Below are 20,809 nucleotides of genomic sequence, written 5' to 3' on the forward strand. Positions count from 1 at the left end.
AACTGGGCGGACCAACCGGCACTGGAAGCCTGGTTCGTGGCTTCGGCACGGGTGCGACTGGCGGCCCAGGTGGCAAAGGGAGTAACTTGCGTGGCTTGGGCACGGGTATTTGAGGAGCTTGGAGCGGCGTGGTCGGTCGAGGAGCTGGGAGCGGCGTGGTCTGCCGAGGAGCTGGGAGCGGCGTGGTCGGCCGAGGAGCTGGGAGCGGCGTGGTCGGCCGAGGAGCTTGGAGCGGAGTGGTCGGCCGAGGAGCTGGGAGCGGCATGGTCGGGCGAGAAGCTTGGTCAGGGGCTCGAGCGTCCAGGCCCTCCTTCCGCTTCTCCCTGTGGCATGGTGCTCGCCGCCGCCTTCGGGAGGGCGGCACAGCATACCGGCCGCCACGTGGGTGGGTTTAAAGGTGGATGGAGGCTCAGTACTACCTATTGGTCGAGACTCCTCCGCTGCCCAAACGTCTCTGAGGTGCCCACGCCAAGCGTCCATTATAGACTCCCTAATAGACTCTGTGGGGCCTCTCAGTGAATCCATGTCGTCGCGGGGCTTCAAAAAGGGTGGTTGGCGTCGACGAGAGCGTCGGCGCGAGCGTGGGTAGCCTCCCGCTGGGTCCATTATGGCCGGATCGTTCTGTTACGATCACGCTGCGTCGTCGCAGCGCGATCGGGAATATCTTAGGGGACCCATGCGCAGGAGACGCGAGTTGACTCGAGCCAGTTCACTTCAAACTATATACTTTAATGAATAAACAAGGGTCTACAAATCCACAATGGGCTGGAACAGAAGGCAGCATGCTACGCGCACGCACAAACAAAGAGACGATCCGGCAATGGTCCTCTGACACATTGCTCCTTAAATAATAAAACCAGGAAGCAATCAGCAGATTGACTGCAGCTGCTTCCCTGACAGCATGTCAGGAGGGACAAAACAGGCCACTCCTGACATAGCCAAAGCTGCTGCTGATGCCAATTCCTGAATTAGTTGCACAAACAATGCATCATCCTCAGGGGTCCATATTTTAGCATAACTGTGTCCTTTAGAGCAATTAAAACTTACTTATTCTTATACTTACTTAATATCAGGTCTCATGTCGTAGTTGGGCTAACAGCATTTTCAGGGAAGAATGCCGTAAGCCCAACTAGGACATGAGATCTGAGATTTTGAGTAGCTTAACCAAACTTTGACCTGTTTAGTGCACATTTTTCATTGAGTTTGGCCTGCAAACACAAGATGTTGCAAAATGTTTGACTCCATTTTGTAGGCCAATCATTTTGAGACAGTGGAGCAGGTTAGAAGAGCAAGTGTGGAAAGCTGCATCCAGCACTTTACTTGAAATTTTTGGTGCCAAGGTATTTTGTTTTGTAGTTGGTACCTTGTTTGCAAAATTTGTGAAGAAGGCAAGCTGCAATATTTTCGGTGACTTGAGTCCAAGTATACTCCAACACGCATAATACCTTTTTCTTTTGAAGTGAACGCCATTTCCTAACCTGAAAAGATAGAACCATTACACGCAAAAACTTGAAACGTTTCCACACAAGTTGTGAAAATTGAACAAGAACAAGAAAAAAAAAGGCCCAATATCTTTCTTTCCAATCTCCAGAGAACATACAAAAATAGAGACAAACCAGAACATAATAAAGCTGCAAAATGGTACCAGATACAACAACAATAAAATACACAATAATGCTACATTAAGTGGTTAGAAATACAAAGAATGGTGATGTTGTATTGGCCTACGAAATGAGGTCAAACATTTTGGAACACCCTGTACTATTTCCCTCACTGTTTGTCTAAGTCTGCGACTTATACTCAAGTACGACTTCTTTTTTTAATTATATATTGATTTTAAGCTATCGCTCCCCTCAAAAAATGTTCATATCTTACATTAACAAGTCTATTCTTCCCTATTACTTTAAAATATGATCTAATACAACTTATAATGTATCTTTAGCTAGCGCGGCTTATACTCAGGTGCGACTTCTTTTTTTAATTATATATTGATTTTAAGCTATCGACCCCCCCTCAAAAAATGTTCATATCTTACATTAACAAGTCTATTCTTCCCTATTACTTTAACATATGACCGAATACAACTTATAATTTATCTTTAGCTAGCGCGGCTTATACTCAGGTGCGACTAATAGTCCGAAAAATACACTACCTGACTCTTCTTACCAAAACACCCCAAATCGTAACATTCCCACGACACCTATTAAAACTAACGACATTTTCAAACATTGTTATTTTTTCCCTCCGCTGAAAACTTACCTAACTCCGCCTCCTTTCCTCTCCCTCAGCTTCCTCCTTCGTCTGGGCTGCGCAGGCTGCTTGGATTACTTCACAACACAGGGTTTGAGCAACATCTACCAAATCGAGAACTATAACATGGAGGTGAGCCCCGCCCCCTAGCCGCTCGCCTCGCCTCGCCCCGCCCCCCCGGCCTAACCCCTCCCCCGTCTAGGACCTGTCGCGGCTCAAGATCCCCTCCGAGTACCTGCACGCCATCTGGAAGGGCATCATGGAGCACCGGCAGGCCATGGACTTCTCCCCCCCGCCCCACATCGTGCGCACCACCAGCGGGGCGTCGGCCGTCAGCTCGTCGGAGGCGCGGGGCGAGCGCGTCATCGACGCCGTGCGCTTCACCCTGCGCCAGACCATTTCCTTCCCGCAACGCGACGACTGGTCCGACTTCTCCTTCGACCTGGATTCGCGTCGCAACAAGCAGCAGCGCATCAAGGAGGAAGGAGAGTAGCGGCCATTTTTAACTCACATTTTTTAGGTTTTTTTTTGTTTTCGTTAAAAGATGCGCACTTATTTTTCGCGTCTGGTTTCTTGAGAGCACTTAAGAAATGTTACAAGTGTTGTATTAAAAAAGGTATTTTCCGAGTCCCGATTGTACATTTCAAGAATCGTATTTTCACGACTATAAGGCGCACCGCATTATAAGGCGCACCCTCAATGAATGACACATTTTAATTTTTTTTCCATATATAAAGCACACAAAAAAAATACCGTTCACTGACAAATGTATGCTGGGAAGGTTATATTTATTATCATTTTTTTTACTTAATATAATTTGGATTTTTACTAAGTAATTTCACATTCATAATTTGGATTTTTATTAAGTAATTTCACATTTATACGCAAGTTCAATTTTTTTTAAGGCGCCCTGTCTATTTTGGAGAAAATTTAAGACTTAAGTGCGCCTTATAGTCGTGATAATATGGTACTTTTTTAACTCCCTATTATTTAGTTGCTACGGCGCCACCTATAGGCGATAAGTGTTAAGGCGCAGGAACGAGAGTATTATTTCAATTTTCAAGTGTTCTCGTTTTTGCGCTATGTTGTATTTGGTTGCGGATGTACATGTTGTATAGTTTTTTTTTTTTGACAGTATAAAAGTTAGAAATTGAGGGGGGAGAAAATACAAGGTGTTTTAAAATATTTGACATGTTTTCGTAGGCTAATTATTTAGAGAATTTTCATTAGAATGACTTACAATTTTCACAGCTTGTGTAGAAATGTTTCAAGTTTTCGTGTGTAACGTTTGGCAATTTCGTCTTTTCAAGTTAAGAAATGCTGTTGACTTTAAAAGAAAAAGCATTTTGCATGTTACAGTACGCTCGGACTAAGTCACCAAAAATAGTTCAGCTTGCCTTAATCACAAATTAAGCAAACATTTTAAGAAAAGAGCTGGAATGTTTGCAAAATTTGTGATTAAGGCAAGCTGCACTATTTTTGGTGACTGAGTCCAAGTGTACACTAACACGCAAAATGGCTTTTTCTTTTGAAGTGAACGGCATTTCTTAACCTGAAAAGATGGCAAACGTTACATGCAAAAACTTGAAACGTCGCTACACAAGCTGTGAAAATTGAAAGTCATTCCAACGAAAATTCTCAAAATGATTAGCCTACGAAACAGGGTCAAACAACACTGTGCATTTTCCTAGTTCTTGTACAATTTTTTGCTGTAAATAGGACATGGCTATTTTGATAAAAATTCAAAATAAATATGGTCCATTCTTGACTACTTTTGTCCTGTTATTTAAGCCATACATATTAACATTATACATAATATTACATACCGCTCATCCTTACGAGGGAAATATTGCATTTGATGGCGTCTGAAAAGAAAGCATTTAATTTCAAGATTAAAAACAGCATATTACTTATTGAACAATTTGACCTATTGACGCAAAATAATAATAGAAATTGGAAATTGCTAAAGATCCATACCATATTTTTTTTCAAAATTGAACGACCAGGCTTAAAAAAGTTTTTAAATTAAAAAAATATTTTTATATTTATTTTATTATTATTATATTTATTATTTTATTGCTATTGTTTTCAATTGAAAAAAATAGATGGAAATAAGTTAAACGATTTTTTTAAATTAAATTTTTTTTTGAAATGTTAAATAAAAAGAAATACCCAACAAAAAGTAAACGTTTATTGAATATTATTTTATTAGCATTTTTTTAATAAAAAAATGAAGAGGGCATTTGCTATAAATAGGATCAAGAGAAAATTTAGACAATTTGCAATATTACATATTGAACAATTTGACCTATTGATGTGACATAATAATAGAAATTGGAAATTGCTAAAGACCCATACCGTGTTTTACACTTTTTTTTTTCATAATTTTACAACCATGCTTAAAAAACGCTTTAAAAATTAAAATTTATTTTTATATTTATTTTATTATTATTATATTTTTATTTTTTTGCTATTGTTTTCAATTGAAAAAAATAGATGGAAATAAGTTGAACGATTTTTTTTAAATAAATTAAAATATTTACAGTTCTTAAATAAAAAAAAACCCAACAAAAAGTAAACCTTGAATATTATTTTATTAGCATTTTTTTTCCATTAAAAAAATGAAGAGGGCATTTGCTATAAATAGGATCAAAAGAGAAGTTTTGGACAATTCCCAAGTGAAAAAACGCCTCAAAACGATCAAATAGCCCCATTTGGCAAGACACAATGTGGCTCTGCGTTCCCAATCGTTAGTACTCGAGACGGCACACGTTCCAAATTAAAGCCCAAAATATGTTTGCCTTCTCGCAATTCATTAAAAGTGCCCATAAAACATAACCCACCCACCCGCCATTTTGTCCCAAGCTATTTACAACCCCTCCCCCCAAAAAATACAAAGAGTCTCACTCTACCTCAGCCACCTCCACCACCTCCATGGTCTGAATAGCTTCGGGGGCGTCGTCCATCTTGACTCCCGCCATGGCCTGCTGCGCCAACACGTAGTTGACCACCTGCATGATGCCCTGGTCGGTGAGCGTGGCGCCCGCCTGTCCGTCGACGCCGTCCAGAGCCTCGGCCGCCTGCACGGCCTGCACCGCCTCCACCGTCTCCTCGGTGATGAGCACGGTCTCGATCTCCTCGCAGCCGCCGGCGTCGGTGGCGTCCGGCGGCGGCCGCAGCTCGGGCGGCAGGTCGGACGCCAGGATGCTGACGGCGTGTTCCACCTGCGTGCCCTGGTTGTGGAACTGCAACGTGTCCTTCTCCAGCATGATCTTGCCCGGCAGGCTGTCGGCGTGGTACTTGCTCATGTGCTTGCGTAGCGTGCGGGCGTCGATGTGCGCCTCCTGGCAGTTGGGGCAAACGTAAGGGCGCTCGCCCGTGTGCGTGCGCACGTGGCGTTTCAGCGAGCGGGCGTCGGCCCACGCCACGCCGCAGGTTACGCACTCGAACGGCTTCACGCCTGGACGGGGGAGGAACAGTGGAGAGAAAATAAATACAGTGGTACGTCGACCTATGATCAGCTCGTGGTACGACATGCTCGAGGTATGATGAAAATTTCGATCGAATAATTCGCCCTAGATACGATGAAAATTTCAATCGAATAATTCGCCCTAGATACGATGAAAATTTCAATCGAATAATTCGCCCTAGGTACGGTCAAAATTACGATCGAATAATTCGCCCTAGGTACAGTCAAAATTACGATCGAATAATTCGCCCTAGATACGGTCAAAATTACGATCGAATAATTCGCCCTAGATACTATGAAAATTTCAATGGAATAATTCGCCCTAGATACGGTCAAAATTTCGATGGAATAATTCGCCCTAGATACGGTCAAAATTTCGATGGAATAATTCGCCCTAGATACGGTCAAAATTTCGATGGAATAATTCGCCCTAGATACGGTCAAAATTTCGATGGAATAATTCGCCCTAGATACGGTCAAAATTTCGATGGAATAATTCGCCCTAGATACGGTCAAAATTTCGATGGAATAATTCGCCCTAGATACGGTCAAAATTTCGATGGAATAATTCGCCCCAGATACGGTCAAAATTTCGATGGAATAATTCGCCCCAGATACGGTCAAAATTTCGATGGAACAATTCGCCCCAGATACGATGAAAATTTCGATCGAACAATTCGCCCTAGATACGATGAAAATTTCGATCGAACAATTCGCCCTAGATACGATGAAAATTTTGATCGAATAATTCGCCCTAGATACGATCAAAATTATAACAGATATCTATGAGCACTGAACGATTTATTCAGACGAGTTTCCGCTATACATGGACCAGAAAACGCACAACGCGCATGCTCGGGCAAAAAGAGGGCTTTCTGGGTAATGAAGTATACTTGTGCACACAACACTGATAGCCAATGGCACCCTTTCTCAGAATAATACTTCATTACCCACAATCAATACGTGGCTAGGCTGTTATTCCTTCCTTAGCCTGTTAGCTCCCACCGCGATCGCTTATTCAAGACTACTTCTCGTTGGCAAGTGGTCGTGCGTTATCCTATTGTGAGGTCATTTGTGCGCATCATTTTTGGAATATTTTGAAGGGAATAGTACAACAGCAAACAGCCCATGGATAGCGAACGTGAGGGTGGAGGCGTGGCAAACCGCTAACCCGGCCAGAACGAAGGTAAAAAAAGATTAAAACAAAATTAGAATTCAGTTTTGTGTAAAGTTACATTAAACGTATGTTTGAGTGTGTCTGTATATATTAATCCAAGTTAATTTAAATTTGTTTGTTCCGTTACGAGAGTGTTGTCATGGAAAGTCCCCCCGAAACCCCAACCCGCCCCCTCTGTGCGTCTCTCTCTCCCGTCGGCGAAATCCGCCCAATTTTAGTTATATTAAACACATTGAATTACTATTAAACCACTAGTTATGTGTCTCAGAACGGATTAAGATCGTATGTCGAGGTACCACTGTAAAAAGGAATGAAAGAAACCCCACCCCCAAAAGTGAAAAAGGCTAGTTTCGCTACCTTGATGGTTGTTGATGTGCCTCCTGTACTCTCGGAGCTGCGTGAACTTCCTGCCGCAGTGCTCGCACTCTCGCTCCAGGTTCTGCTTGACGCGACCTTTCTTGCCGTGCGTGGCTTTCTTCACATGACGCCGGAACAGGGCCTTCTCGAAAAACTCTTTGCCGCACACATTGCACCTGGAGGGGGTCAGAGGTCAGCTCGTTTGGTATCTCCTGCTCATTTTTTTGGGTCACTCTCTATGTCACATGTGTCAAAGGGGCGGCCCAAGGGCCAAATCTGGCCCGGGAAAGTAAATCATGAGTGCCGACTTTCTGTTTTAAGATCAAATTAAAATGAATATTATAGATGTATATATTAAATTTCCTGATTTTCCCCCTTTTAAATCAATAATTGTAATTTTTTAATCAATATTTTCTGTGTTTTTAGTTCAAAAATCATTTTGTAAAATCTAAAAATATATTTAAAAAAGCTAAAATAAACATTGTTTTAGATCTATAAAAAACTGTTTTCAGGGCTTTTAATCCAGTTCTTTGGTGCGGCCCGCGTGAAATCAAGTTGACGTTTAAGCGGCCCGCGAACCAACCCGAGTCTGACACCCTTGCTTTGTTGACTGGGGTTTAAAAAAAAAAGAAGAAAAAAAGGGTCGAGCGCTATCTGACCAATCGTGATAACAATTTTAGTATTGGTCCATATATAAAGCGCACTGGATTATAAGGCGCCCTATCTATTTTGGAGAAAATTTAAGACTTTTATGTGCGCCTTATAGTCGTGAAAATACGGTAGGTTAAATAGGAATAATGGCGATGGAGAGACTGTTTTTATGGTGTCTATTTAATAATATTTGGACTTTTAAAAGCCTTTCGGGACTACATAAGTCTCCCATTACAATAGTGTTCAGTTTACAGCACATGTGTCAAAGCGGCGGCCCGGGGGCCAAATCTGGCCCGCTGCATCATTTTGTGTGGCCCGGGAAAGTCAATCATGAGTGCCAACTTTCAGTTTTAGGATCAAATTAAAATGAAGAGTATAGATGTATATTAAATTTCCTGATTTTCCCCCTTTTAAATCAATCATTGTCATTTTTTAATCAATTTCTTCTGTGTTTTTAGTTATAAAAGTAAATATATTTTAAAAAGCTCAAATAAACATTGTTTTAGATCTATAAAAAAACTGATTATTCAGGGATTTTAATCCAGTTTTTTTAATCATTAAAAAAATCTAAATATTATATCTAAGATGGTCCCCAGGCTGCCACTTTGACACCTGTTCCTTAAGGAATGTGCAATCTGGCAATTTTATTTTATAACAATTTTAGTATTGGTCCATATATAAAGCGCACTGGATTATAAGGCGCCCTGTCTATTTTGGAGAAAATTTAAGACTTTTATGTGCGCCTTATAGTCGTGAAAATACGGTAGTTACAAATACGGCTTATATGAGAGAAAGTACGGTAAATCGAGATCAGTTTTACAAAAAAGTACTTTATAAAATTTAATTTAATTTTAAAAAATGTGTTATGCGGCATACATATCTTGAAATGATTTTTAAAAAAACACTCACTTGAAAGGCTCGGCGACGCTGTGCGACTTGACGTGCGAGTACCAGTCTTTCTTCCAGCTGTAGCACTTTCCGCACTGCTGGCACTGGAACGGCTTGAGGCCCATGTGCTTGTTCATGTGCTGCTGCAGGTCTTTGGCCTCGTAGAAGCTCTTGTCGCAACTGTGGGTGGAGCCAATAAAAATGCCATGACTCTCAACTTTAAAAAGTCAGATTAAAGTGTGCGTCCTCGTTTACCTTTAACCTGCACAAGGGACTAAAGATAGAAATGAGCCCTATATACCGTATTTTCTCGCATATTAGCCGCCTCCGCGTATAAGCCGTACCCTTAAAATGGTTGAATTTGACAATTTCTCTCGTATAAGCCGCCCCCCGATTCCCAATTTTCCCCTCCATATTCATGGTTTTAATAGGGAGTACAAATGTGTTACTTTGAAGGGAAAATCTTAAGAAAAATCATCGCGCGTGGTATTTCTCAGATAGTGTATGAAACAAAAGGTACGTAGACATATTCAAAAAGTAAGTCAGGTGAGCAGTACAACCAGGAAGTGGTTCTGTAGCTCTCCGATTATCATCCCTAGGTAAAATGACGGCGCCCTGGGCGAGCAATAACAGGCACTGGTGAGTTTTTTTTACGTTTTATGCCAGATATGTTTTTTCTTCTTCTTGAATTTCATTCATAGACGTCCAAATAAATTTTGTTTAGCGTTTTATCTGTTTATCTTTTCTCTATTTTGAAATAAATGACTGTATCGGCCGCATTATCTTAAGTTATGGCTTTTTGTCTTTGTCACCTTGCAGTTTCGTCTGATTTGTCAAGTCTACTTTATGCGCATATAAGCCGATTCTTCACTCATCACTTTTAGAGAAAATACGGTATTTACATAATTACCTATATATTCATGAATATGTTCATTTATTATTTTTATCATATTATGTTATTATTATTTATTTATTTATATATTTATTCATGTATTTATTTATTAACTTACTTATTACCAATCTATTTATGTCTAAAATGCCTTTCCTATATTTGCATTCTCTTGCTACTGTGACAATGAAATTTCCCGAATACGGGATGACTAAAGTTACCCAATCCAATCCAATAACAGGCACTAGTGAGTTTTTTTTACGTTTTATGCAAGATAGGTTTCTTTTTTCCTCTTGAATTTCATTCATAGACGTCCAAATAAATTTTGTTTAGCGTTTTATCTGTTTATCTTTTCTCCATTTTGAAATAAATGACCGTATCGGCCGCATTATCTTAGCTTTTCGTCTTTGTCACCTTGCAGTTTTGTCTAATTTGTCAAGTCTAATTTATGCGCATATAAGCCGTACCCTTGATTCACTCATAATTTTTTTGAGAAAATACGGTATTTACATAATTACCTATATATATTCATGAATATGTTCATTTATTATTATTTTTATTATATATTATTTATTTATTCATATACAGTGGTACCTCGTCATACGACCGCTCGTCATACAAAATGCTCGTCTTACGGGGGAAATTTCGATCGAATAATTCGCCCGTTATGCGGTCAAAATTTCATGATACGACCAAGCCAGGTCTTTTTTGCATATCTTTCGTGTATAACAATATTTACGAGCACGGAACAAATAATTCAAACGAGTTCCTCCTCGGACCAGGAAACGCACAACGCGCATGCAAAAAGAAGGCTTTCTGGGTAATGAAGTATACTCCTGCACACAACACCCATACCTTTCTCAGAATAAAACTTCATTACCCACAATCAATACGTAGGAAGCTCAGCTATGTCATTTCCTGTTATTCTTTCTTAGGAAAGAAGGTCCAGCGATCGCTCTTTAAAGACTATTTCTCGTTGGCAAGTGGTCGTGCTTTATCCTATTGTGAGGACATTTGTGTGCATCATTTTGGTAATATTTTGAAGGCAATACAACAGTAAACAGTCCATCGATAGCGAACGTGAGGGCGGAAGCGTGACAAACCGCCAACCCGAAAAACGAAGGTAACAAAAGATTACAACAAAATTAGAATTCAGTTTTGTGTAAAGTTACATTAAACGTATGTTTGAGTGTCTGTATATATTAATCCAAGTTAATTTAAATTTGTTTGTTCCGTTTACGAGTGCGTTGTCGTGGAAAAAAAACGAACCCCACGCCCCCAAACGTCTCTGTCTCCTGTCGTCGAGATCTGCCCATTTTTAGTTAGATTAAACACATTTTATTACTATTAAACCACTAGTTATGTGTTACTTTGTTAATAGATGGTGAATTAGAAGAAATAAAACATTTTTTCAAATCCAATATCCTGTTTTTGGTGTTTTCTTCAGATAGTTGGAACGAATTAATTTGTTTCCCATTCATTTCAATGGGAAACTTTACCTCGAGTTACGAGAAACTTGTCATACGAGCTCAGTCCCGGAACGGATTAAGATCGTATGTCGAGGTACCACTGTATTTATTAATTAACTTTTTACCTATTTATCTATGTCTAAAATGTCTTTTGCTGTGTCTGTATTCTCACCCTCTTGCTACTGTGACAATGAAATTTCCCGAATACGGGATGAATAAAGTTATCCAATCCAATCGGCCGCATTATCTTAGCTTTTCGTCTTTGTCACCTTGCAGTTTCGTCTAATTTGTCAAGTCTAATTTATGCGCATATAAGCCGTACCCTCGATTCACTCATAATTTTTTGAGAAAATACGGTATTTTCATAATTACCTATATATATATTCATGAATATGTTCATTTATTATTATTTTTATTATATTATATATTATTTATTTATTCATATATTTATTTATTAACTTACCTATTTATCTATGTCTAAAATGTCTTTTGCTGTGTCTGTATTCTCACCCTCTTGCTACTGTGACAATGAAATTTCCCGAACACGGGATGAATAAAGTTATCCAATCCAATTAATACGTGCTGTCCCTTATTAAATAAATCTTACTTACTGCGAACAGGCGAAGGCGCGCACTTCGGGCTTGGGGCGGTGCTTCTTTAGATGCTTGCTGAGGGCCGAGGCCCGGTGAAAGGTGGCGCCGCAGGTGTTGCACAGGTACTTGGACTCGCCCGTGTGCATGCTGGTGTGCTCCTCCATGCTGCGCTTGCTGACGAAGGACTTGTGGCAGAAGCGGCACTGGAACTGCTTGCTGACGTCGTGGAGGGTGCGGTGCATCTTCAGCCCGTGCTTGTGGGCGAAGCTCTTGCCGCACGCATTGCACGAGTGCGGGCGCATGCCCGTGTGGTGCAGCATGTGGATGCGCAGGGAGTACAGCTTGGGCAGCGTCTTGCCGCAGATGTCGCACACGAACTCGCGCTTGGCCGACGAGGGCCACGCCGGCTGGCGGGCGGCCGTCGCCGAGGAGGACGGCGAGGGCGAGGCCGACTTGGGGGCCGCCCCACGCTGCCCGCCGCTCTGCTGCTTGTGGCGGGCCAGGTGGGCGCGCAGGGAGGCGGCGTACTGGAACTCTTTGCTGCATAGCTGGAGGGAAAGGAAGGGAATAGAATGACGGGGGGTTTCCTTTTTAAAGCCACTTGGAATGACGGTTGGCTGACAGAAAAAAATGAATACCATATTTTCTCGCATATACGCCGTATTTGTCACTACAAAAAATGATGACTGAATCCAGGGTACGGCTTATGTGCATAAATTAGACTTCACATGCATTGAAATGCTATAACGCAAGACAATGCGGCCGATACGGTCATTTGATTCAAAATAGAGAAAAGATAAACATATAAAACGCTAAACAAAATTTATTTTGACGCCTATGAATGAAATTCAAGGACAAAAATAAACCGCATCTAGCATAAAACGTGAAAAAACTGCTTTTTGCTCGCTCAGGGCGCCGCCATCTTACCGTAATTTACCCTAGACTTGGTGAAAACTAGACCGCTACGGACACACTTCCTGGTTGTACTGCTCACATGACTTCCTTTTTGAATTTGCCTAAGTGCAGGCAGCAGACGCTTTCGATTTATAAAGAATTTCAGAAATAGCATGTGCGATAATTTTCTTAAGATTTTCCTTTCATAGTAACATATTTGTACTCCCTATTAAAGCCATGAATATAGAAGTGAAAATTGTGAATCGGGGGCGGCTTATACGAGAGAAATCATAAAATTCAACGATTTTAAGGCAATTTTAAGGCTCCGGCTTATACGCAGAGGCGGCTAATATGCGAGAAATACAGTATTTTTGGGGTTAAATTGGGATGCTTTGCTCTGCTGGTCAGTCATCCTTCTTTGTTGATTTGGAGGAATTTACAGGGCACTTCAAGTCGATTTAGAAAAATAGGAGTCGTTTCCTGTTTACCATATTTTCACGACTATAAGGCGCACATAAAAGTCTTAAATTTTCTCCAAAATAGACAGGGTGCCTTATAATCCAGTGCGCTTTATCTATGGACCAATACTAAAAGGGTTATCACGATCAAATCAAATCAATCAGTCGATAGGGTACACCATCCTCTACAGCTCTCACAACTACGGCAAGCAGCCCCCGACTCTACTATTTTCCCCGCAGAAAAAGTACTGCGCAGTGACTGCTGGGATATGTAGTTCTTTTGTCAATACACCCAATGGATTGTGGCCTGGCGATCGACATCAACACAGCTTTACGAAGCATGGAAAGCAGCGTTGGAATAGTTACGCTAGCTACTAGCTAGCTACTCTTTGCGAATGGATTGTGGCCACCTGGACAAACGTATAAAAGTCAGCGTTTTCGATGACTCATTTGGACAATTGTTCAATTCGGACACAGAAAATGAGGACTTTGATGGATTTGTGGGTGATGATGACGTGAGTACATTGTAAAATGGCTAAATAAAGTACAACCCAACTCAGTTTTGCTTCCGTTGCCCTTTTAAAAACGTGTTTTTAGCGCGTGTCCGTATGTTTAAGCTGGTGTGTTTTGCCATACCTGTGCCTTTAAATACGGTGCGTCTTGTGTGTGTGTCAAATACAGAAATAGCACTCGTTACTGACACTGCGCCTTTAAATGCGGTGCGCCATATAGTCGTGAAAATACGGTAACACTCAAGAAACGGAAAACAACTACCTTATTATCCGGGTTCTACACTTTGTTTCGTATCGTGCAATAATGTTTTTAGCGTGTGGGTGTAGCGTGTATATTTCAGCTGGTGTATGTTTTGCCATGCCTGGCTGCGTCTATAAAAACAAGTGCGTCCTGTGTGTGTGTAAAATACAGAAATAGCACTCGTTATTGACACTGCGGCTAAAAATACGATGCGCCGTATAGTCGTGAAAATACGGTATTTTGGGTACGCTTTTGTTCATTTTTTGGACTTTCATGGGTCAGTATCTGTTCATTTCGAGGCTTTTAGTTTAAGTAGGCGGTCACTTACGCTGCACTTGTATCCCCGAGCTTTGTCGTGCTTCATGGCGTGCATGATAAGAGCGTAGCGGCGGGGAAAGGACAAGCCGCACTCGTGGCACGTGTGGCCACTCTCCGCGTCGCCCTCTGCACCCGCCTCGGGGTCAGCCTCCGGCGGCCCATCCGGGGCGGTGGCCTCTGTTGTGCCCGCCTCTTCGCCCGGTGCTGCCTCGGCACCTTCCGGGTGTTCTTGGACCGTCTCCTGTCCCGGCGGCGATGCCATCGGGTTCTCCTCCGGCTGCTTGGGAGGGCGGCCCCTCTTTCCGGGTCTCGGTCCCACCTGTACACGTAAGTAGTGGGTGGCTCATGTACTAGTAGCGGTCAGAAATATGAGGATGTTTAGCATTCGACTGAATACCTTTGGTGCGGGTGAACCGAGCGGAGGCGTGGCGGCAGCGGCCTTCCCCTCGTCGTCCTCATCCAATCCCATGTGGAGGCGAGCGTAGCCGCCCTCCACCATGGAGCGCTGGCGCAGTCGGCGTCCGTCACCCGCCCCTTCCTGGCCAGGGTCGCACGGTTCCACGTCCTGCGCCTCGTCTTCCGGCGGCGGAGGTGGCGCGACAAACGCCTCCGTGGCGGGTTCCTTCTTCACCTTGGCCGGACGCCCCCGTTTCCGTTTGACGGGTTGCGGGGCGAGGGCCTCGGGGGCCGATTCCCCCTGCGTCGGCGGTTCGACCGAGGACCCCGTGTGGTCTTCTTCGGGCTTCTTTTGCTCCGCCTCCACGTTCAAAAGAAAGTCCTCGGCCCCGCCGGGCTGCTCGATCGCCAAGCAGGCCGAGACCACCGCCAAGGACTCGGAAGCACCCGCCTGCCCGCTGTGCGTGACTAACGTCATGGTTTCCCCTTCCTCGCTCATCAGCGCCCCCTGGTGCGCAATCAGCGTCAGGGTCTCGCCAGCCTCCACCGCCTGGGCCGCGACCTCCTCCGGCTGCTCGCTTCCGGCGGGCGCCATGATGGCGAACGACTCCCCTTCCACGGGCAGCCCCGCGCGGGTGACCACGGCGCTGCCGTCGCTCTGTATGGTGACGGTGTACGCGGCCGCCTCGTCGGCGGCGGGGGCGTCGCCGGCCGACTCGGCCGCCTGGTCCGTCTCGGGGGCGTGGCTCTCCCCACGTTGGTATACGACGAGCCTCTGGTCTTCCACCTGCTTGTGCACGGATTCGCAGATCTGCAAAACCTCGGGCATGAGCAGGTGGCGCGCCAGGTTGGCGATCTCGGCCATGACGCCGAAGTTGAACGTCAGCGTGGAGGTGTATGCGAAATCCAGCAGAGGCAGGAAGCTGTCTTTGGTGAAACCTGGACGGAGGTGGCGGATTAAATCCATGAGCCAAAACCTAAAAACGAGTACTCATTACACGCAGTAAGGTCTTTGCTGCCGTATTTTTTGGACTATAAGTCACATGACTTTTTGCACGTTCTTTTTTTCCCCTCAGATTGACAAAAGGGATTTAAGTTGCTCATTCATTATGGCTAACTTGTTGGTAAAAATATTTATTATCATTAGCTTGAGCTATGCTAGCGCAGAAGAGATTAAAAAAAAATCTAAACAAGAACATTTCCAAGGCAAAATTGGTTTAGGCTAATTTTATGAGTCAAAAACATGTTTTCTTCGGTTTAAATTAATTAAAAAAAACAGTAGAAAAAAAATATTCTGGATAAAATATTATAATTTATGTTGAAAAAATGCGGAAAAATAATTATTAAAAATAAATTTAAACCGAAGAAAACATGTTTTTGACCCAAAAAATTAGCCTAAACCTATTTTGCCTTGGAAATGTTCTTATAATAATATTATTATTATATATATTACTAATTTTATTTTTAATAATTATTTTTCCGCATTTTTTCAACTTAAATTATAATATTTTATCCAGAATATTTTTTTTCTACTAACGACAACAATTATACATAGATCACTTTAAAAAATTAAAAAATATGCATCCATAGGCTTTCCTCAGTGTTTTATAAGCCTAGGCGGGCCGCCCGAATTGATTTGACTATTTGTTAATTTCTTTTAAATAGTGGATCTGCATGTTTGAGACCATTTATGAATTTGGAGCATTTTGTAAAAAAACAAATAGGTATTGTTTAGGCCAAGGTTATTGAAAATATTGAAATAATTAATTTATTGGCTCCCATTGACAGCACTGGATGACACCAAAAAATGAGCCAATCCTCCCAGTTCATTGTTTACAATGGCAGTCAATGAGTTAAAATATTGCGCTAAAATGTACCAATTTAGTCCATTGCTCTCTATTTTGCCATCATAACTCTGATCCAATAAAATTCCCTTAAAAAATTGCCCAGTGCAACTTAAAATACGCTAACAGCACCTACAAACCCTAAAAATGACATTAACAAACTCACCGGCGAGGTCGACCACGGCCTCGTGCGTGGACGCGGCGCCCCTCTCGACGAACAGCTCGTTGAAGTACTCGCTGCACGCCGCCAACACCGCCTTGTGCGCCCGGAAATCTTCGCCTTCGATCAGCAGGGTGACGTCGCAGAACTGATTGCTAACGCGCTGCTGATTGAGTCGGTCCAGCATGGTTTGCCCGTGTTTGGACAAGAACTGCTGCACCTCGCCATTGCTGTTCAACTAGAAAAACAACAACAAAAATTCTTAAATCTCAAAACGTGATATCCTGTCCTATTATCCGACGAGCTAATAATTACATAAACGCGACACAAAGGGTCGCTGTGGAATAAGATGTCGTCCGCCTCTTCGCCCTCCTCCAACTCTTCGTCTTCCTCCTCGTAGACGTCGCCATCGTCTTCTCGCTTGCGTTTCCTGACCCGGTTGAAGACACGGGCGCCCAATCCGGCGCCGTCGTCCGCGCCACGTCGGCTTGCGCAGGCGCCACATTCGCGGACGTGATCCTTCACGTCCTTAAGGATCCCTAAAGATGGCCGTCGAATAACAAAAACGTGTTATCATATTATGAAACGGAATATTTTTGGGTCCGTTAGTAGGGTTTCCCCGTGACCGGACGATTCGCCGAAAGACATTCCGCTGACGGACAGTTCGCCGAACGGACGTTTCGCCAAAACGGGATTCGCGCGCTTGCCCCGCCCCCGGATCGTGTGTGTACATGTTTTTCAACCTCGGCCCGCGGGCCATATGCGGCCCGTTACAGATAACATTCATTTAGGAATAACAAGGGCATGTACTGCCCCCCGCTTTACATATTTCTATGTACATATTTCGGGGGGGGGGGGGGGGGTGGCGAGCGTGCGAATCCCGTTTCGGCGAAACATCCGTTCGGCGAATCGTCCGAGTACCGGCTTTCCCCAGTGTTTTATAAGCCTAGCGGGCTGCCACATTTTATTTTTTGGCAGTCAATGAGCTAAAAAATAAAATTTTGCTCCTCTTTTGGGCAACATGGACCAATTAGTTGACCACTCCGACCCAGTTGAACTGCCTCAGGCTACCAGTTTTTTTAGAGAAAGCTTATGGCAGTGTCACATAAATAATTTTTGGGTACAATTTCAATAGTTATGGATCTGCGTGTGTCTTGATCATGTATTCTTGAATACTTTTTGACAGGATTCTATCATTTAATTGGTAAAAAATATGTGACAGTCGGCCTCTATGGTAAGTTAAAAAACAATTTACTGCTTTTAGAATAGTAACTTGTTAGATTACTCGTTGCTAAAAATACCTAATACAAGAGTAACGCATTATACCAACATTGAATGCCTTTGTCGTTATACAATGACATTCAAAGCATAAAGTGCACAAATAAGTAATTTATAAAAATGAAGTCAGGTTAAAAAAGTGACTAAACTGGTTAGCACGCGAGCTAGCTATAGCGTTTCAGTGAAAATATCAAAGATAATAATGTGCACTGCTAAAACTGAAGTAAAATTTAAGAACCTACCTTATTGATATCAATGGACAGGTATAAGAAAAGCCACTTTCTTTGCATTTTGGTTATTTTTAAGAAGTTTGAACCCCTCCAAAACAATTCGACAAATTCCGGCTGCGTAATTACAACCACTTACGCACCTGCTTCCGAATACGTAAATCAAACGCAATCGTGCTTCTGACCGCCGGGTGGCGACATGGAGCACATGTTTACATAGCAGCGAGGAAGAACTTGTGATGCAAAACGCTCCCAAACATTCTTGCTCATTTGGGTATTTTATTTTATAACCCAGCCAAAAAAAATACAAAAAACCTCCCCCGTGCATGCCCCGCAAGTCTCGGCACCCCCTCTTACCTCTCCACCAGTACTTCTGCGAGATAGTCTCCCAAGTGAGTTGCTGGGAGAGGTGGTCCCCCGCCTCGGTGACGTGCGTCCGCTCGATCAGTTCCTTCCTGCGCTCGTCCCGCAGCACCACCTCCAGCTCGGTGAAAGCGTCCTGGCCCTTCAACCGCCGCTGGTAAAGCAGCGTGCCGCCCCGGACCACGTAGCAGGCGGCCGCTTTTCGTATCTTCCGCTTGGTGTTACCCGGCGTGCCCGGAGCGTACGGCTCCCGTTCGTCCGTCAGATAGCGGATGATGGCCAAGTAGCTTTCCTCGCACGACATAGTCTTCGGTTCTCTTTCTCGCTTCAACTTTTCGACGCTTTCGCTCGGCTCTTCTTCGAAACCGCGTCGCCGGTGTTGAAGTATTTTTACACGCGGTTTTAAACTTGAAATAAAGGCATAGTGGATAATTTCGAGTGTTTTTTGTCAAGGTGGAACGCCTGTTTGTCGAACGTTGCGGTAGACGTGCCCGAACAGACAAAATGGCTGCTGCACAACCGGATGTTACGTCGGGGTTGGCGGAAGTGCTCCGGGGGAGGAGGGGTGTATTATTTTGAATTCGCCACTAAAGGGTGTTGTTGTTAAAGTTTTTACCAAATGTTAATTAAATTGATTTATTCATTCATTTTCCGCACATTTTTTATTTTTAGCAATACAATGTGACTTAACATATTATATTTAAGTGAAGAGCACATTATTTAATTAAGTTAAATAAAGTTATTCTATATATGAAAATAATTTTGTTCCTGAATGAAAGCGGATTCATTCAAAAAAGTGCAAAAATATTTGCAAAAAAAATAATTAATGTAATTTAGCTAACTGGCTGCCATTGATAGCGATAGACGTCCAATTAATTTGGTGAAAATGGGCCCGGGGGTGTATTATTTTGAATTCGCCACTAAAGGGTGTTGTTGTTAAGGTTTTTACCAAATATTAATTAAATTAATTTATCCATTCATTTTCCGCACATTTTTTTATTTTTAGCAATACAATGTGACTTAACATATTCTATTTAAGTGAAGAGCACGTTATTTATTTAAGTTTCATAAAGTTATGCAATGTATGAAAATAATTTTGTTCCTGAATGAAAGCGGATTCATTCAAAAAAGTGCAAAAATATTAGCAAAAAATATCATTAATGGAATTTAGCTAACTGGCTGCCATTGATAGCGATAGACGTCCAATTCATTTGGTGCAAATGGGCCGGAAAACATGTTTTTTTTCTTGACTGGAGAATTATTGGCATGCAAGCTTGTGGTGAACATCAGATTTATTCCAGTTTTTTTTTGTTCCACTTCCAATCCTCCACAGAATGTGATTGTTATCTATTTTAACCACAATTTCTGGACCTGCCCAGTGTTATTTCCTCTCCATTGTTCACTTCCCTTCTTTGAATTTACCATTTGATGCGACTGAACGATGTTCCTCTTTGAAAACAGGAAGCGCTTCTCTGTCTGGTATAGTCTGACATCTTGATTAAATCAGGATTATATAACAATGGATGGATTTTTTTTTTCTGGGGGAAAAGGGGGTGAAAAAGGATTGATTGCCAAAATATAATACAGCCGTTGCAACACGTAATATTATACCGGCACAATGCGTTAGCAACAGGTGTGCCGCAGGGATCCATTTTAGGCCCACGGCTATTTACTTAGTTTATATGGTGAGGCTTAGTCAAGGTTGAGGCAAGGTTCTCGTGGCTTAACTATGTTTACAGTAACAAAAGAGTCTTGTATTCCATTCTATTGTACTTTATTCTATTCAATATAAAGGAATCTAGTAAAGCTACTTAAATGTTTATCGTTCATTTAAAACGTTATAGCCATTAACCATATTCCAGCTGACTTTGGGCAAAAGACTGGTCGCCAATGATGGGTTTTTTTTCAAATTAAACAATTTTCACAAGGGTGTGAGGGGTTGCTGGAGCCAAAGACTGGTCGCCAGACGGAGTCCAACAATGTTTTTCTTCAAATGAGGGTCCCGGGGGGTGCTGGAGCCTATTCCAGCTGACTTTGGGCAAAAGACTGGTCGGCAACGATGTTTTTTTTTCAAATTAAGCAATTTTTACAATGGTCACAGGGGTGCTGGAGCCAAAGACTGGTCGCCAGACGGAGTCCAACAATGTTTTTCTTCAAATGAGGGTCCCGGGGGGTGCTGGAGCCTATTCCAGCTGACTTTGGGCAAAACACTGGTCGCCAACAATGTTTTTTTCAAATTATGCAATTTTCAAAAGGGTCGCTGGGGTGCTGGAGGCTATCCCAGATGATTTTGGGCAAAAGACTGTCCAACAATGTTTTTTTTCAAAATAAGCAATTCTCACAAGGGTCGCAGGTGGGGGCAGAGCCCATTCCAT

The 20,809-nt window shown here is 42.7% G+C and overlaps 2 protein-coding genes across 8 annotated transcripts in view; one reads left to right on the forward strand and one right to left on the reverse strand.

Annotated features, from left to right (window-relative positions):
• tp63 (tumor protein p63) overlaps positions 1 to 4,018 on the forward strand; it is a 68,969-nt gene extending 64,951 nt beyond the window's left edge. For 5 of the 6 annotated variants that reach the window (XM_077607407.1, XM_077607408.1, XM_077607409.1 and 2 more), the window contains 2 exons: positions 2,289 to 2,382; positions 2,453 to 4,018. In XM_077607407.1, coding sequence (XP_077463533.1) covers positions 2,289 to 2,382; positions 2,453 to 2,743 — 385 coding nt within the window. In that variant the 3' untranslated portion in view covers positions 2,744 to 4,018. The remainder of the gene's footprint in view (positions 1 to 2,288; positions 2,383 to 2,452) is intronic. The other variant, XM_077607413.1, reaches the window with a different exon arrangement.
• Positions 4,019 to 4,825: 807 nt separating this feature from the next.
• Positions 4,826 to 18,991, reverse strand: zbtb11 (zinc finger and BTB domain containing 11). 2 transcript variants are annotated; one of them, XM_077607669.1, is made up of 9 exons: positions 18,429 to 18,991; positions 16,882 to 17,105; positions 16,573 to 16,804; positions 14,564 to 15,501; positions 14,177 to 14,485; positions 11,762 to 12,291; positions 8,814 to 8,972; positions 7,254 to 7,429; positions 4,826 to 5,710 (listed from the first exon to the last, which is right to left on the reverse strand). In XM_077607669.1, the coding sequence occupies exons 1-9, from the start codon at positions 18,736 to 18,738 to the stop codon at positions 5,154 to 5,156; spliced, it is 3,435 nt and encodes a 1,144-aa protein (XP_077463795.1). In that variant the 5' UTR covers positions 18,739 to 18,991; the 3' UTR covers positions 4,826 to 5,153. The 2 variants fall into 2 exon arrangements, with proteins under 2 accessions (XP_077463795.1, XP_077463796.1); XM_077607670.1 differs by lacking the exon at positions 18,429 to 18,991 and adding an exon at positions 18,087 to 18,243.
• Between the last annotated feature and the right edge of the window lie 1,818 nt (positions 18,992 to 20,809).

This window comes from Stigmatopora argus, chromosome 8, assembly GCF_051989625.1.
Source record: "Stigmatopora argus isolate UIUO_Sarg chromosome 8, RoL_Sarg_1.0, whole genome shotgun sequence".
NCBI lineage: Eukaryota > Metazoa > Chordata > Actinopteri > Syngnathiformes > Syngnathidae > Stigmatopora > Stigmatopora argus.

Excerpts from the sequence above, each read along its gene's own strand:
- zbtb11 (XM_077607669.1), bottom strand. The coding sequence starts at position 18,738 with ATGTCGTGCGAGGAAAGCTACTTGGCCATCATCCGCTATCTGACGGAC. Across the intron at positions 17,106-18,428 it reads GCAGAAGTACTGGTGGAGAG|GGATCCTTAAGGACGTGAAG; the intron begins GTAAGAGGGGGT and ends GGCCATCTTTAG. Across the intron at positions 12,292-14,176 it reads CTCGGGGATACAAGTGCAGC|CTATGCAGCAAAGAGTTCCA; the intron begins GTAAGTGACCGC and ends CTTTCCCTCCAG.